Source organism: Pteropus medius, unplaced genomic scaffold (assembly GCF_902729225.1).
Source record: "Pteropus medius unplaced genomic scaffold, Ma_sr-lr_union100, whole genome shotgun sequence".
NCBI lineage: Eukaryota > Metazoa > Chordata > Mammalia > Chiroptera > Pteropodidae > Pteropus > Pteropus medius.
This window is the reverse complement of record NW_024354875.1, coordinates 9,196,629-9,213,636: the sequence shown is the minus strand read 5'-3', so window position 1 is coordinate 9,213,636 and position 17,008 is coordinate 9,196,629. Positions and strand designations below refer to the sequence as shown.

General features: G+C 33.5%; 1 protein-coding gene across 1 annotated transcript in view; it reads left to right on the top strand.

Moving 5' to 3' along the window:
- The window catches only part of LRP1B (LDL receptor related protein 1B), a 1,647,539-nt gene that overhangs the window by 284,202 nt on the left and 1,346,329 nt on the right, over positions 1 to 17,008 (top strand). The window contains exon 2 of the mRNA XM_039855262.1: positions 1,158 to 1,280. Coding sequence (XP_039711196.1) covers positions 1,158 to 1,280 — 123 coding nt within the window. The remainder of the gene's footprint in view (positions 1 to 1,157; positions 1,281 to 17,008) is intronic.

Genomic DNA, 17,008 nt, shown 5'->3' with positions numbered 1-17,008 from the left:
ATATACCCATATCTATAGATTAATAATATGTGTTTGTAATGTATATTTATTGAAAGTTATGTTGGGGTCAGAGGGAAGAGGTTGAGGAAGAGAAAAGAAAGATATACCATATTTTATCAAACCATTGCATGAAATACACACCATCATTTTGTAATTGCTAGGATAAAAATACCAATTAAGCTGTGTTCTAATGCTTTCCTATCACTTAGAATTTGTTTTGATACATACTGAAATACTCATTTACTGATGAATTTTTTAAATTTTGAATTATTCCTGTACATAACAAAAGTGTAAGCGATATCAAACAGCTAAGGTATTCCTAACACTCCTTCACATTCAAAGGTCATTAATTGTAAGAAATATTCCTTTTCCAGTTAAAATATAAAAACAAAATATTGTGTTGAATGGATTTACAGGTATGAGTGAGTTTATTGTAAAGAACCAACATCTGTTGAGTTTACTAGGACTTGAGGAAAGGCTATACACCCTAAGTATTCTAAAAAAATAGAGGAAAATAATGGACTTTTTGGAAACAACCAACTGTAGAACTCCAATTTAGAGCAATGTTTTATAGAAGTTTACTATTATGTTTGCTGTACAGTAGCAGAAGCTGTCACCTAGGTAGTTGTAGAAAATATAAGAAAATATTGTGATATTGGGTATCTAAAGGATGTAGAGACATAAAGCTTCAGTATCAGGATAGAAAGTTAAGAACAGAATACTCAGAGGTGGAGTTTGAATACAATATTTAACTTTTATTACAGATTTTATTTTTCTTTTGGAGCAGAGGAGGAATGAAAACTATGCTCAAGAACTTCTGTTTTGGATCAACATCTATAAAACTCACTTGCTGAGATATCTATATGCATCATCCAGTACGACAAAGTCTCTAGTCATGAACACAAACAGAATTCCTATTTATTTCCAGAACAGATTGTGTTTGACCACACAACAAGGTCAAGTCTATCAAAATTGTGTATTTGAGCTAAGTGGCTAAAATTAAGAAAAATAATTGGTTTAGCTTTCCTGCTAAAGAAAAAATGTGGGTCACATCCATATACTTTTTATATATTGCTTTCTCACATTTCATCTTTGTACTGCTCTTGTGTTCATGTTCAGATCATTCATATTTTATTTTGAAACATTTTCATTTTCAGATCAGCAGTTGTGTGATCCTGGTGAATTTCTTTGCCACGATCATGTGACTTGTGTCTCCCAGAGCTGGCTGTGTGATGGGGACCCTGACTGCCCTGATGATTCAGACGAGTCTTTAGACACCTGTGAGTAGAAAGGTTTTCATGCCATTCAGATTTATCTTACACATGAAACTAAATGTCAGTTGTTTCCACGGATGACTACTGTTATAATTAGTTCTTTTAGTTTTCCAAATAGCCTAAAAAACTTGAAGCCTTTTGTATGTTTCCTGTAAAATGACTATGTGAAGGAAAGAATAGTTATGTTTTGTATTGTGAATTACATAGTGTGAATTACCTTATGAAAGGAAGAAAATTTAAGGTTAATTATTTCAAAGCGATGTGTTATTACTAGAAAAAAAGATGACTTGTAGGGAAAAAAATGCTTTAAAACAGTACTAAATGAGAATAAGACCCTCTCCAATAATTTATCTCACATATGAAGAATAGTAAAGTAACCAAGTTTTAGCTCTCCTATTATTTTTATTAATATCTTAGGACACTACACAAATTATTGATCATGTCTTCTTTTGAAACTAAAAGATAGAAACTATATTTGTCCATACATGTAGTGATAATCTTTGCCTTTATAATATCAGATTCAGAAGCTCTTGATACATATGGATCCTAACTGTAATCCTACCAATGTATCTATCTTGGAGTCCACTGAGATCTTTGCCCACATGAAAAATGCCACTAAAATAAAATTATAAACAATAACAGAATCACACTAAATCCAAAATACTTTTTATAAAATAACAGCTATCATAAGGTATACGAAGAGTGCTCTAAATTTTAAATTAATATTGACATTTCTAGTGCTTCTAGTATTTGTCTGTGCTCTCCTTGCAACAATGTATGCCAGCTTATTAATATCATCCTGAGAGCAACTATGTAGTTCTGTGAGGTCAAAATGAAACAAAAAAATCTATCATCCTATTGTTTGATATTAAAGATAACAATTATTGGTTCCATTGAGTTTTGATCAAAACCTTGCCATTAGAAACCATAGATGATTTTCATTCATTTTCTTTAAGTTTGCTAGTATTTTTAAAGTTTCTCAATCGATGGGTGCTTGAATATTTGCATGAATTGCTTCTCTTTGCTTTAGACAGACCACTTCTTCCTTGGAAGAGGTTGTAGTAGTTTATTACATTTGTGAGTTTTATCAATTTCACCACTTCTATTCTGAAACCTTTACTAGCCTCTCTATAGCATAGAAAAAGTTCTAGGCACGATAAGGAGAAAAAAAATAGATTAATAGAAAAAAACTAATGGATAAAAAATGTGGTAAATACATTAAGAGGATTATTATTTAGTGATAATGAAGTAGTCAGACATGCTACCTGAATAATCTTTAAAAACATTAAGCTAAAGAAAAAAAGCCAGTCACAAAAGACCACATATTTTATTTCACTCTTATGAAAATTCTCAAATAGGCAAATCTAGAGAGATAGAAAGTAGGTGAGTGGTGGAGTGAAAGGTAATGAAGAATGACTGCTGATGAGTATGAGGTCTTTTTTGGTGTGATTAAAATGTTCTGAAATTAAATTGCAGTGATGATTGCAGAACTTTGTTATATATTTTAAAATATTGAATTTTACATATAAAATGGGTGAATTATATGGTATGTGAATTGTATCTTTATTAAGTTATTTTAAAAAGAAAAAAAAATCTCAATATTATGTCTATAGGTACAGATGATATAGTAACATGAGAAGACAATAATAAATGTTCTTGCCATAATATATATATATATATATATATTACATATATATAAATAGCAGGATTACATTTTAAATATATAAGTAGTGGGACTGACCTCCTTTTAAGCTTTAACCCTCCCCTATTTAAGTGTCATCTAGAAGTTCTCTCTTTGTTAACTGAAAAGATTGTCATGGCATAATCAGAATAAAAGGTTACATTTTTGAATTTTGATAATGGTGCATTTCTGTCCTGATCCTCCCACTCCCATCAAATTTTTGAAGAGAAAAACGACAGAGACATAAGATAGATTTATGGAGTCCATATGCAGGAAAGCCAGATTGGAGGAGAAATGCCACGGAACTGTGTACTTGGCACAATGCAAAAGCAACTGAGAAGAAACGGTTGCATAGACTATCTAGGCAACATGATGATGTTCCCTATGCACACAAGAGGGAGTTTAGTAGACCGGAGAGGGTTTGTGGTGTAGAGGAGGAATGAGGACATGGATGGTCAAAACTAAAGCCCAGAGAGGAAAGACTTCACAGTAAATGCCAGATTGGGTGGATGACAAATATTCTACTACTCCTCCCATGCCCGCTCCAAGTCTCTAGGAACATGGCTGTTACCCAGCAGGGCCAGATCAGTAGACTAGACCTGTGTTTGCAAGCTAGCATCCACCCTGACTGGCTGCACATCTGCTCTGAATGGTCAGTGTCTCTACCACAGTGTTGTAAACCCTTTCCCATTTAGTAAAAAAAAAAAAAAAAAAAAAAAAAAGTGCAGCTCATTGCTAGCATTCATTTAACATCATGGATAGGAATGCTACATTTTCTAGGATTTGACAATTTCGGCGATCAAGAATTACTGTATTTTGCAAATGGATATACCACTACTAAAAACAGAATGCTGTAAATAGAATGATGTCATGTGTTTCCAAAGATTATTGATATACTAGAGTGATCCAAAAATAACAATGAAAACAAGATATTTCCTGAAAAACTTTGGGAGTAAAGTTAAGACTGTAATCTGAGGGTTATCTCAGGGTAAACACTGAAGCCTCAGGCGCTGCCAGCAAGTATTCCTGGGCAAACAGGAAATGGGTTAAATACTTTGAATATCTACCCTGCCCAAAAGGTAGAGATACCACCTTGGGTTTATTCCTTCAATTCACAGAATTAGGGGCTTTTGCAGACTGAGGCGTCAAATTAGAAATTACATGTGGGTTAATTAAAAATAGAAATAGATTTTCTATTTACTTAGTTTTTAAAATGAAATCCATTTTATATAAAATATACTCAAGATATTTTGGGCAGTTTTTAAGTACATACTTGTTTTCCTCTCAAATAAAATTTGATGAATTAGATTTAAAAATATTTCTTCATTTTTCCCATTCTTTTTCTATCCACGAACATCAAGATTTCTGAATATTCTTAAAGGAAACACTAAAATTATTCTTATATCAATGTAGCCATATAACAAAGACAGAGAAATAACTATCTTTTTACCTGGGTATTTAATCTGGACAACATATTTGGATCTGCATTTAATTAGCTTGTTTCAGATAAGTTGTTTCAGACAATACCAATTGAAATCTGAACAAGTGAAGAAAAAAAAAGCTTTATGAAAAATACCAGAATTTTCAAATTTAAATTTCTCAATCCAGATGTTCACAATCACCATTTTTCCTAATCATAGCGCTTTGTAATGTATTGTTTTATGACACACATATGTTGTCATCACTGAGCTACATAAAACAGTTGCATAATTTTATATTTATATGAATATACGCATTCAATGTGAAAGATAAATACTAGAAATCAAAAACCTTGAAGATTGATTCTTAAGAAGGGTACTTTTGTGCTCATTGTATGAACAAAAGTATGTTATCATTTTTGATTTGAAGACAAAGTATGTTGTATCAACAAAATATTAGATGAAAACAGCTGAAGCAATACACTTATTTTTCCTAAATCCACTTAGCTTTTAAAATGATAAGGAGACCAATATAGCATGGGATTTATCATAACATAGTGAAAGCTCTGCAATGATAACAAAGTTTTAATAGGAAAAAAATGAATACTGTCAAGGAAGAGGAAAAGCTTTTCTTGTGAAATGTTGATGACTAAAGTGCTTTAGACAATAAACAAGCTCACAATAAAACAAGACATCTTGGGAAGTAAATGAAATTGAGATATTTGGGGATCTGAGAGATTAATGAGCACATATTTCCTCCTCTTCTATGCTTGTTCAGGCCCAGGCTCTGGGGGAATGCTCAAATATCCATGAGGAGGGAATTAGATTTCACTAACAGCAATATGAGAAAAACAAACAAACAAACAAACAAAAACCACACTGTTGTGTGGTTGATTCATCATAAAGTTGATTGCACATTAGAATGAGTTTTCTAAAATATGAAATTGGAGAAATTTAACAATTTATATCCTTACCATTGGATATGAGAAATTATTCTTTAGCCATATATTAAAAATAAAAATCTTTATTTCTTCAGATTATTTGAAGTAATTTTTCAAGTGTCTAAATGGAGAAAGATCTTTAGGTCCTATTAGGCAATGAGAATAGAAAATTACGGAAATCTCCATCCTTCTACTCGATGCTTTCAATCCAATTGTTAATTTCACATCAGGTGTGATGAGAATTAAAATAAAGAGTAGAAATGTTTATTTGTGGAATGAAATCTGGGAAGTCTTCTTGAAAGGTGCTTTTATGTCGAGGTGTTCAAAATTTAATTCCTTTTAGGATTTTCTGTTGAATGGTTAATGATACTTCCTTTCCAACAATCAGCTCCAGCTGATTATGTATATTTTCTGGGAAACTGATGTTAATATATTTAAAACTGATTCTAACTTTTTTTTAATGCTTACAGCACCTGGTATTCCTAGGTGGTCTCCCATCCAAATACTAACCAGCCTGACTCTGCTTAGCTTCTGAGATGATTCTAACTTTTAAGTCAGAAAAGTGTTAGCCCTGCTATTTCTTCTTCTTCCCTATTGCCCTATACTAGCCCCACACCAGAAAGTCATTTGATAGAGTCCTTCAATTACAACTGTTTTGGATATGATGACTTATTGGCAAACAAAGAAGAATAAAATGGCCTTATAAGAGGGTAATGTTTGCAACCTGGATAGTTGTGATAATTTGCACAATGACTGTACTGTCCTGTCCTTCTGTAGGAAGTAACAAACTTTTTCTATAAAGAACTAGATGATAAATATTTTAGATTTCATGAACCCATACGATCTAAGTTGAATATTATTCTTGTTTTTTTTTTTTTTAAATGCTTTGAAATGGAAAAAAAGAAAAATGTCAGCTTACAATCTGTACAAAAATAGGCCACAGGCTGGATGTGGCCAGTAGGCAGTAGTTTGCCAACTCCTGTCATAGCTGAACCATATCCACTATACAGTTACGTAGGTAGGTGTGTCCCAGGTACAACCACCACTGAGAACAGTGTAAGCTCTCACAGTAGAAGTATGAGGCATAAAACTGTGTGCGTACCCACCACCATATAGTGCCAGACTCAGGCAATTTGGTGTCCTCTACAAAAGCTGGGTTCTTTCTTCTACTTTTATATGCCTCCTTATTGGTTAGGATTGCATTTGACCACATGAAATAGAAACAGTAGCTTAACCAAATAGGGGCTTATTTTTTCTCATATAAAAATTTGCAAAATTGGAAAATTCAGAATTTATATGGCAGCTCAAGAATGGCATCAGGATTCCTATATCTTTCTTCTCTGCCATCCTTAGCATGAAGTTGTCAGTCTTATAGCCATAGAATGGATGCTCCACCTTTGCCAATAGATAATTTGATTTCAGGCAGAAAGAAGGAAAAGAGAAAAGGAAAAAGGCAAGTGCCAGCTGAATCTGTTTATTAGAAAACCAATAATTTTACAGAAAAACAAGTCAGAAGATATTTAGATTTTCTTTGCCAGAACTGATCATATGAGCATATGGGGTGATAAGTATATTCAACAGGACCTATTGCTTTTTGAAATATAATAAGTGGTTCTGCTAGTGAAAAAAAAAAAAAGGAGAGTGCAGAGAATAGTTATTGGGTAGAGGCACCAAGAAGCATCTGCTCTTCACTCTTTTCTTCTTGCCATCTACTGTATGGGAGATGGCAAGAACAGTGTGTGATCAGAGCCTCCAAATCTCAACTGCTTGGCACCAAGACCAGTTCCTCCATAAGTATCTTTGCTCCTGGGCAACTAACTTAACCCTATCAAGACTCCATTATCTCATCTGTACAATGGACATGATAGAACTTACCTTGCAGTAAAATGCTTAGAATAATGCCTGTTCCATAGTAAGATTCCCCTCTCTACCACACACACTACCCTGCATTCCATATGACCAGAGTTCTGAGCAAGTAGCTTATCCTAAATGTCTTCTGAGGGAGCATCCTAACTTCCTCCTCTCCCATTCTAACTTAAAATCAGTTTTATTCTCTAAGAATGTGGCTAGGGGAAGAATTAATTTACCACATACAGAAAATCAAGTTAAGTTGTTAACAGTTCTTAATAATTAGCTATATTATATTCAAACATCAAGACAAATTTGCTATAGAGATTATTTGGGACAGGTGGCTTTTTCTAGGAATTCTTCCAAGAACATCATGTTGACTAATTGACTAAAGTTAAAATACATGGGTAAAAAACATGTTAGTGAATAATATTATTGAATTGACTCTGTAATCCTGAATTGTAGATGTTATCTCATTTTATGAAATGAGGAAATTGCTTTTTTGGTCCTCTGTATTCATCTAAGTTGGCTGTTATTGATGAAAGCAGAGTTTAAACTTCTCCTTTTTTGAAATACTGAGTAAAAAAAAAAAAATCCAGCTCTTGAGAGGGCCCCATAGGCCACCTAATTTATAAATATGAAGTCATTTGAAAAACATGGAAGGCTATCCCAACAGAATTGTATTATGCTGGCTTTGGGAGTGATCAGTTATAATTGAATAATGCAGTAAAAATAACAAGTCTCATGGGCAATAGGAATAGAAGCATTTATGAAAAAAAAAAAATGGCTGTAAGCTATTAGAGTGAGATGTGCTTCTGCATGAAGTTGCTTTTAGTGTGTTTCTATTATTGTGAAATTTTAACTTTATTTACGTAGGAGGATATTAATGAACTTCTCGTATTTATATAATGGTCTTTCCCCAAGGACATAAAGGAGAAATCCTTTTGTAATTTTATTCCTAACTTTCTTTCTTTGACAGAGGTCAGAGAAATAAAATGAAATTCAGATGGGAGATTATTAGCAAATAGATATTGCTCTTTAAAAATATATAGTAGAACAGGGCACTGAAATTAGACTATAGAAATAATAAAATGAATGGAAATATGGTCCTTGTTTCTAAGTAATAGTGATTTAGAGGTCACTTTGCAATGAGCTAATATATGAGAGCCACAAAGCTAAGCTTTTTGTTAGGTAGAGAAGATGAAATGATCTTACAGATTAAAGAGAAAGCATATGAGACCCATGAGGACAGTTTATGTCTCTTTCAATTCTTTTTGTTTTGCTCTTCATTTTACTGAGAGGATCTTCTTTTTAGCAGTGGAGAGACCAAAAACACTGACCCTTCTTTAATAATAAAAAGACTCCAACTTAAGAGCTGATATGAAGGGGTGACAGAAAGGTAGGGAAAAGGACAATTGTAAATTGAAAGGGCCTGTCTAATGTTGATTCATTTCTTTAGCACAGTGGGGATGGGATGGAGGGGTGACATTTTTCTTCATTCTGCCCCATGATGTGTTAATGTGCCTTTGAAAGTCTGCCTCTGCAATTTTAAGAAAGGTTGATTGGAAATATAGATGATAAAACTGAGTGCACTACAGTTCAGACAGATGGAGCAAAACTAACAGTAAAGAGTCCTCACTTTTCACTCAAGAAGTCACTGCTCTTTGGTTTTCTGATTCAAGATCACAGGTCACATGATAAAGAGGGACTCCTGTCCCTCAGCCTGGACTGGAAACTGTAGGGAATGAAAACTTTGAAATAATGTAAAATAAAGGGATAAGATAAAACAGATGAATTCCAGAGACAATTCTGGTAAAATCTCCTTGACTTAAGGGATGATGTACTGTAAACAAATGCTTTTATAGGGCTCTATAGGGACAAACTGAAGGCTGAGTGAGGAGTCTTCTCAGAAACGATTCAATCCATCATTTATCCACAACTAATCTGGTATTTGGGGTTGGAGATGAAGGCTTCTTACCTTTCATGGGTGAGCAAATGTTTTCCCGGAGGATGTTTTATTCTTTATCGTCAGCGTATAAAATTTACATTTGACTTTTACTCAGAAGTGCTTCTAAAATGATGTGTTTTGCTAAATTAAGCTCTAAAGGATGTTGTGTTTTAAGAACTTATTTTAATGGCAATGCCCTTTTTTCTCTCTCCCTTCCTCCTACATCTTCCGTCATCCTCCCTGAAAGCAAAACTCTACTATAATATACCTATAGAATTTTCAGTAGGTCAAAGAGTATCATCATTCTAGTAAATGCTATATTGGCTCTGTTCAGATTCAGGCAGCATAACTAACTTTGGGTTGAATTTTTTTTAATTAAAATCTTTCTAACATTAGCTTTCCTGATTTTCAGGATGGGAGAAATTGCTCACACACACAAAAAAGAAAGTTCTTAAAAAGATAAGAAAAACAAGGTTTATGTGGGAGAATGCCAATTCAATGAATGTGGCTTATAGCAATCTGCTCAGCCTGCAAAGCTTTCCTTCCTTCCTTCCTTCCTTCCTTCCTTCCTTCCTTCCTTCCTTCCTTCCTTCCTTCTTCCTTCCTTCTTCCTTCCTTCCTTCCTTCCTTCCTTCCTTCTTCTTCTTCTTTCCTTCCTTCCTTCCTTCCTTCTTTTTTTCCTCCCTCTCTCCCTTCCTTCTTCCCTCCCTTCCCCCCTCCCCTCTTTCTCTCTCTCTTTCCTTATTTCCTAGAGAAAGATGCCTTGGGAGGGAAGGTCAACCTTGAAGGATCAGATAAAAGGGGAGAATCCCTCAACTGGCACAAATTTTTCTGGGTACTCAACCACAAAGAAGAAAACAAACTAACAAACGATTATTCCTCAATATCTCTGATTGAGATGCTAAGAGAAAAGTAATTCTTAATGTAAAATATTTTTGTAGAATTCAATATATATCCATCTGACTAATAATTTCAATCTTTCACCAATAGAAATTGAAGAAATGACATGTACTTATATTGTACTTTGATAATGTTTTAAGGACATGCACATTTAACTTATTAAAGATTTTTTTTTTTTTGTAACTATATTTGAGAAAGATAGGCTAGGTATTATGGCTGTTAAAAAAGGAAGAAGAGGAAAGAAAGAAAGAAATCTGAACAAGATTGCCTGGTCGAGTCTCATAGCTAATGGGTAGCAAGGCTGGGATAGGAATCCAGAACTTTTATTTTCTAACTTCCTACTATATCCTAATTTTCTACTATAGTATCTGTTATAGGCCGAATTGTGCCCTCTCAAAATTTATATATTGAAGTTGCAAATCTCTAGCACCACAGAAGATGTCTATATTTAAAGAAAGGACTTTAAAAGATCTAATTAAGTAAAAAAGAGGTCATTAGTGTGGGCCCTACACCAATCTGACTGGTGTCCTTATAAGAACAGGAAATTTAGACATACTAGGACTCACTGAGGCCAAAAATGCACACATGGAATATCATGAGAAGAGGCAGTAAGACTGTGGCCATCTGAAATCCAAGGAGAGACACTTTGGAGGAAAACAACCCTGCCAGCAACTTAATCTTAGACATCTAGCTTCCAGAACTGTGAGAAAATAAATTTCCATTGGTTAAGCCACCCAGTCTATGATGTTTTGTTATGGCAGCCTCAGCAGACTATTATAGCATTCTATAGTACATCTAATAAAATTGCATTTATTTTTTATATTGATATAAGAATAATGCAGATTTAAAAATCACCCTTTTCCTTAAAGATATATACAGAGTACTCAATTTATAAGCATTATAAGCTTGTTAAAGAGATGTGAAGTGAAATCATCAATCATTTTCTAATAGAATAAAGGGCCAATCTCTATAATAGTGGTTCTTCCCACTAAGAATACCTAACTTAATTTGACAGTGCTATTTGTATGCAAATGAAATATATTTTCAATGAAAAGTCAGTAGATAATTAACACAGATTTTTTTCCTCAAATATTTATGGGTTGCTCCAAAACTAAAGGAAAAAAAAAAAGATTTGCCTGACTTGGTGATATATGACACTCATTTAGGGGTTCAGTTGGTGACCATCTTTACAAAACTAGCTAGTTACAAAACAAATCACAAACCTGGATAGATGCCTTCATTACAATTATTTTCTAAGGAAATAGTAGATATGCATAACTTGTATATACTACTCATAGCATGGATATTAATAATATTCTACACTTGGTTGCTATAATCTGTATTAGATTATTATAATTTCTAATTCTGAATTGATCACCAGGCTAAGCAATAAAGTAGATGTATTAGATGGTAAAAAAAATATTATTTCTTTCTCTACATGGACCTTCGGGGAATTTTGTTACATTTTACTTTCAAATTTGCACATATTAGATGACTCAATTTTAAAAATAAATGACATGCTATGTATTTTCACTTAAATAGTGAAGACAGTTTTGTCACTGAACTAGACTTCTCCAGTATATAGATGGATTTTCTTTAACCCATTTCCTGTTTGTCCTGGGAATACTCACCAGTGGTGCTTGTGGTTGCAGTGTATATCCTGAGATACCTTGCAGATTACAGTTCTAATTTTACCCCCAAAGTTTGCAATACATTTCCCATGCTTTTCAGAGAATTACATCAAAACAGGACTGATGCATTTGGGACAGCTCATTTGAACAGAAAAACAGATGCTAAATGCTCCAGGGGGAAAAAAAAAAGAAAAAAAAAACATCTCAAAGGGGATGACTGTAGCCAGATTCTGTGGTGAACTTATAGTACTGAAATGGCATGGCAAGAAGGAGGTGACAATGTTGACAACATTCTACAGTCATTCTGTGATTGAAGTAGACAACAGAAATGGAAAGAAAACTAAGAAGCCATGTGCCATTGTAGATTGTAATTTGAATATGGGAGCAGTGAACTCGGCTGATCAGATGATCACTTCTTATCCAACTGAGCACAAAAAGCACAAGTTTTTGGTATAAGAAATTCTTCCACCACCTTCTAAACATTACAGTGCTGAAATCCTACATCTTGTTCAAGAAGGAGAATCCTGAACACACGATCAGCCTTGCAAACTTCAGACTGATGTTGCTTGACAGAACACTGGAAAAGCATCACAAGCCAGGGCAGCAACGTCTTTGAAGTCGTCTGTGCTCTGGTGATGTCACACCTCTTCGCCTGTCTGGAAGACATTTCCCCAAGAGCATACCACCGACATCAGGGAAACAGAATCCAACTGTTCACTGAAAAGTTTGCTGCTCATACAACGACAAGGATGGCAAGAAGTTCCAGAGAGAAACCAATATTTTTGTGTGGAATGTGATGTTCCCCTTTGTATTGTTCCATGCTTTGAAATTTACCACACATAAAAAAATTATTAAATATTGATTGTCATATACATTTCTGTTACCTTAGGATTAGAGACAAGTTCTGTTTAGAGATAACTCCAAGAACAGTTTTTTATATTTTATTTTCATATTGAAAATCAGTCAGATTTGTTTCAGCCTCAAAGAGCATGTTTATGTAAAATTAAATTAATACTGGCAGTGTGCTGCACTTCTTTTTCTAAATAAGAAGTGGGTTAAAAAAACTAGCAATCATTAAATCAGTCAGCAGGTACTTACTGAGGAACTACAGTGTTCAGGGTGTTTACTGGGCACTGTCCTTCAACCATTTATCCTATACTCTACCATGTACCAGGGTTTTAGCCTATACTCATTTAGTCCTCTGTTCCGGTTAAATGTGATTATTTTCATGTTAAAAAAAAGATGATGTTTATGATAAAGATGATGATGATATTACTGACACAAAATAGATGATACTATGAGCCAGATGTTGCAAATATGATTCTTATATGGATTATCTCCTTTGATCCTGACAATGACTTTGAGCAGGGCATCGGGTACAGTTGTTTGGGCTGTGCATGGCCCCGGAGTGACAGGTATATATCATGGACAGCACAGGTGTATACATAGTTTTTTCACAAATGGAAATAAACCATCATGAAAAGAGGACATTTTCTAATTTACATGAAGGCACTATATGATCTAATGGTAGCCCTGCCTATAAAACCATCACAGTCCCCTTTCATAGATGATTAAAATAAAGCAAAAGAGAAGACATTTGCTAGAAATCTTAAAGCAATTAAGTGATAGAGTTATAATTGAACACTGTAGCATGCTATACAGCTTTCTAGATAAAGCCCATGTAGTTCAAAGACGTTAAATAGATTCCACTAAGATTCCTTCTTAGTGAAGGTAAAATTTTCATGAATGCTCATCTCATATTACATTCAAGTCAGCATTCTTTTCATTATACCATACACCTTCTGTACATACTCCATCCAGATGTATGCATATTTGGATGCTCTTTTTATACATATCAAATTTTAATTGAATGACTACTATGTGACACAGCCTATGGTAGATGTTGTGAATGACAAGATCAATAGGCTAAAGACGAAAGACAGATATAGTAACAACTGGAGAGAGGATTTAATTATTTTTCCAACTGGAAAGAATATGTTTATGAATGTATATATGTTACTTTATTAACAATTATAAAAGATATATGGGTTAACATTTATATATGCATATATATGAACTTTGTGTGTATACATATGAACAGATTAAATCGGGAAAAATAATATTTTCTTAATCATTTTTTCTCACATGCACACATACCACAACATACACACACACTAATTTAAAAACACATTGTTGAGCATAATTGTGTAGATGGTGAAATTTTTTATTAGCTTTCTCTTGCTGTGTAACAAATTACCACAAATTTAGCATGTTAAAACAACACTCACACTTCTTATCTCATGGTTCTGTAGTTCAAAAGTCTGGGCAGGATCAAATGGCTTCCCTGCTTCACAAGGCTGAGATCAAGGTGTTCCTCAGGTTGTGGTCTTAACTGGAGGGTCTGAGGAAGAATTTGCTTCTAAGTTTATTTAGGTTGTTGGCTGAATTCAGTTTCTTGTGGTTGTAAGACTGAGGGCACCATTTCTTGATGGCTGTCAGTTTCAGCTATTCTTAACAACTAAAGGCCACAAACATTCCTTGACAGGTGACCCCCCATCCAGTTTCAAAGCCAGTAATCATATATTGAAACTCCCTCATGCTTCCAATCCTTGACTTCCTCCTATGCTATGAATGGAAAAACAAAACAAAACAAACCAACAAAACTCTACTTTTAAAGAACTCATGTGATTAGATTAAGAACACTTGGATAATTTTCCTTTTGCCATATAATATACTATAACCACAACAATGATATCTCATTGTATTTGCAGTTTCTATCCACATTTGAAAGAGAAAGGTTTATACAAGGATGAGTATCATTGGGAATTGTTCTTAAAATTCTGTGTAACATAGATTATTAGTTTGCTAGGGCTGCCATTGGAAAAAAAAAAAATACTACCATAGACTTGTGGCTTGAACAACAGAATTTATTTCCTCACAGTTCTAGAGGTTAGAAGTTTAAGATCAAGGTGTTGGTATGGTTGGTTTCATTCTGAGGCTCACTCTTTGGTTGGTAGATGGCTGTCTTCCTCTGCTATCTTCACATGATCTCCCCTTTGGGTGTGTCTGTGTCCTAATCTCTTCTTTTAAGGACATCAGTCAGATTTACTTAGGTCAACCTTTATGACCTCATTTTACCTTAGTTACTTCTTTAAAGGCCTTGTCTCCAAACTCAGTCATATTCTGAAATACTGGAAGTAACGACTTCAACTTATAAAATGGAATGACACAATTCAGCCCATAACATGCAGGATGATTTTGCTTTTCTTTTTTGATATTGTAAGACATTGTTAGTAATTAGCTCATCTGATGAATGTATATTGTTACTTATTTAAAAAATTGAACCCAACCCCCACTTTTTACTGTGAAGAATTTCAAGCTGACAGAAAAGTTAAAGGAATAATATAATAAACACCTATATACCCTGGATTTATCAACCATTAACAATTTGTGACAATGGATTCAACTTTTTCTCTTTTTCTGAATTACGAATATATATATGTAATGTTTTCACACATATACATATCTATATTCACATATTATTTGTGATGAATCACTTCTTCCCCTAAAAGATTCTAAGAACAAACCACACTGTTACACATGCATAATATCATCATCACACCAATGAAATTTGACTTTGATAAAATATCCAGTCCATATTCAAATTTCTTTAACTGTCCCAGAGTATCTTCTGTAGTTATTTTTGGTATGATCCAGGATTCAACCAAGGATAATACATTGCATGTGATTGTTATGGCACATTAGTCTTCTTTAATCTAGAATATTCTCCAACTTTTCTTTTCTCTATCATGATGCTGACATTTTACTAAAGAATGTCGCACTTCGAATTTTTCTGTTTGTTCCCCAATGATCAGATTCGGACCAAATATTTTGCCAAGAATATGTCATAGGTTATGACATACATTTCCCATTGTGTTAAATCAGGAGATGAGCCAGTTTGATGTTGATTTGATAACTTGGTTACCAAAACTGAATTATAACAAATTGTTTTCCAGAAAAATAACATATCCTTCTAACCACATAGCTAAGATGTGTAAGAAAAAAAGAGTCCTTTCTAGTCTCACCTACTCCATTAGAAAAAAATCTTAGAAAGAATAAAATTAATACCTTAAAATCATGGCATAGCCTTATGTTATTTGAACTTGAAAATTAAAATTAACTGAAGAATGAGGCTTTTAGGTTTGAACTTTGTACTTCTTGAGTTGTATCATTTCCCCCTTGAAAAAATTTAATTTTGTTTTTTTATTGATGCTCTATGTATAGCTAAGTATGAATAAAGCATAAAATTACTATCACTTCTGTTTAACAAATAGTCTACGTACTTCATTACATTGTTAGGATCCTTAAGGAGAGGAATCTTTTTACTTTTTATATATCCATACATTGTTGTGCACACAGTGAACAGCCTATGAATTTTTTCGTCTTCAGACATTTTAAAGATGAATATGTAGGTAGACAGTTTAAGATATAATGCAGGACAATGGAGAATAGTCTCATCCATTTACGAGAACTTTGCAAAGATATGTATATGTGATTATTTTCAAAGTCAAACTTTAATTGGTCATTATTTGAATAGGTACCTTTTTTATAGAATTCACAAGTTATAGATTTATATCCAATATACCTTAAGAAATTAAGGTATACAAGTGCTCTGTAACCTGCTTTTTTCACATAAATAAAGAAAAAGTTTCTTGAGCAAGGGGGAGTCAATCATTTGGAATTTTTTCATGTAACAGTTTTTTTTACTACGTCAACAAATTTTTGTGCATTTATTTAATTGGTTCACCAGTGGAACAATCAAATGTAGCATTTCAAAAGGAAAGTAGACCCTGAAGGATGTGTTATCATTAAAAACAGAAAAAAAAAAAATTCTCCCAAGATTAGTCATTATGTAAGTCAATACTCTTTGGCATTTGTGAGAGAAAATATTTGAATCTGTTTTACAACCGTAAATGAAGAAGAACATGTTTGCAAGTGGAGAAAACTTACCAGAATTTCAGCTAAATGAAGTAATGATGACTTTGTATTTCCACTGGAACCTTTCATGTAAAAAAAGTAAAAAGAAGTAAAAAAAAATAGTAATAATAAATAAAATCATATCTATATGTTCAGGTTGAAATTGAAGTTAAAAAAAAAAAAGGAGGAAAAAAAAAGAAAAATCCATACCAATTGTAGTTACAAAATATCTGACTACAATAGCATCTATATTGAGGCAAACCAGTCAGGTACATTACTACAATGCTAAACCAGAAGACAATTTATAATAATGATAATTTCTTCACTACAGTGTTGGGTGCATGTTTGGAAACAGTCGACTTTTGAGGTAGTGGATTCTTGTAGATAGGA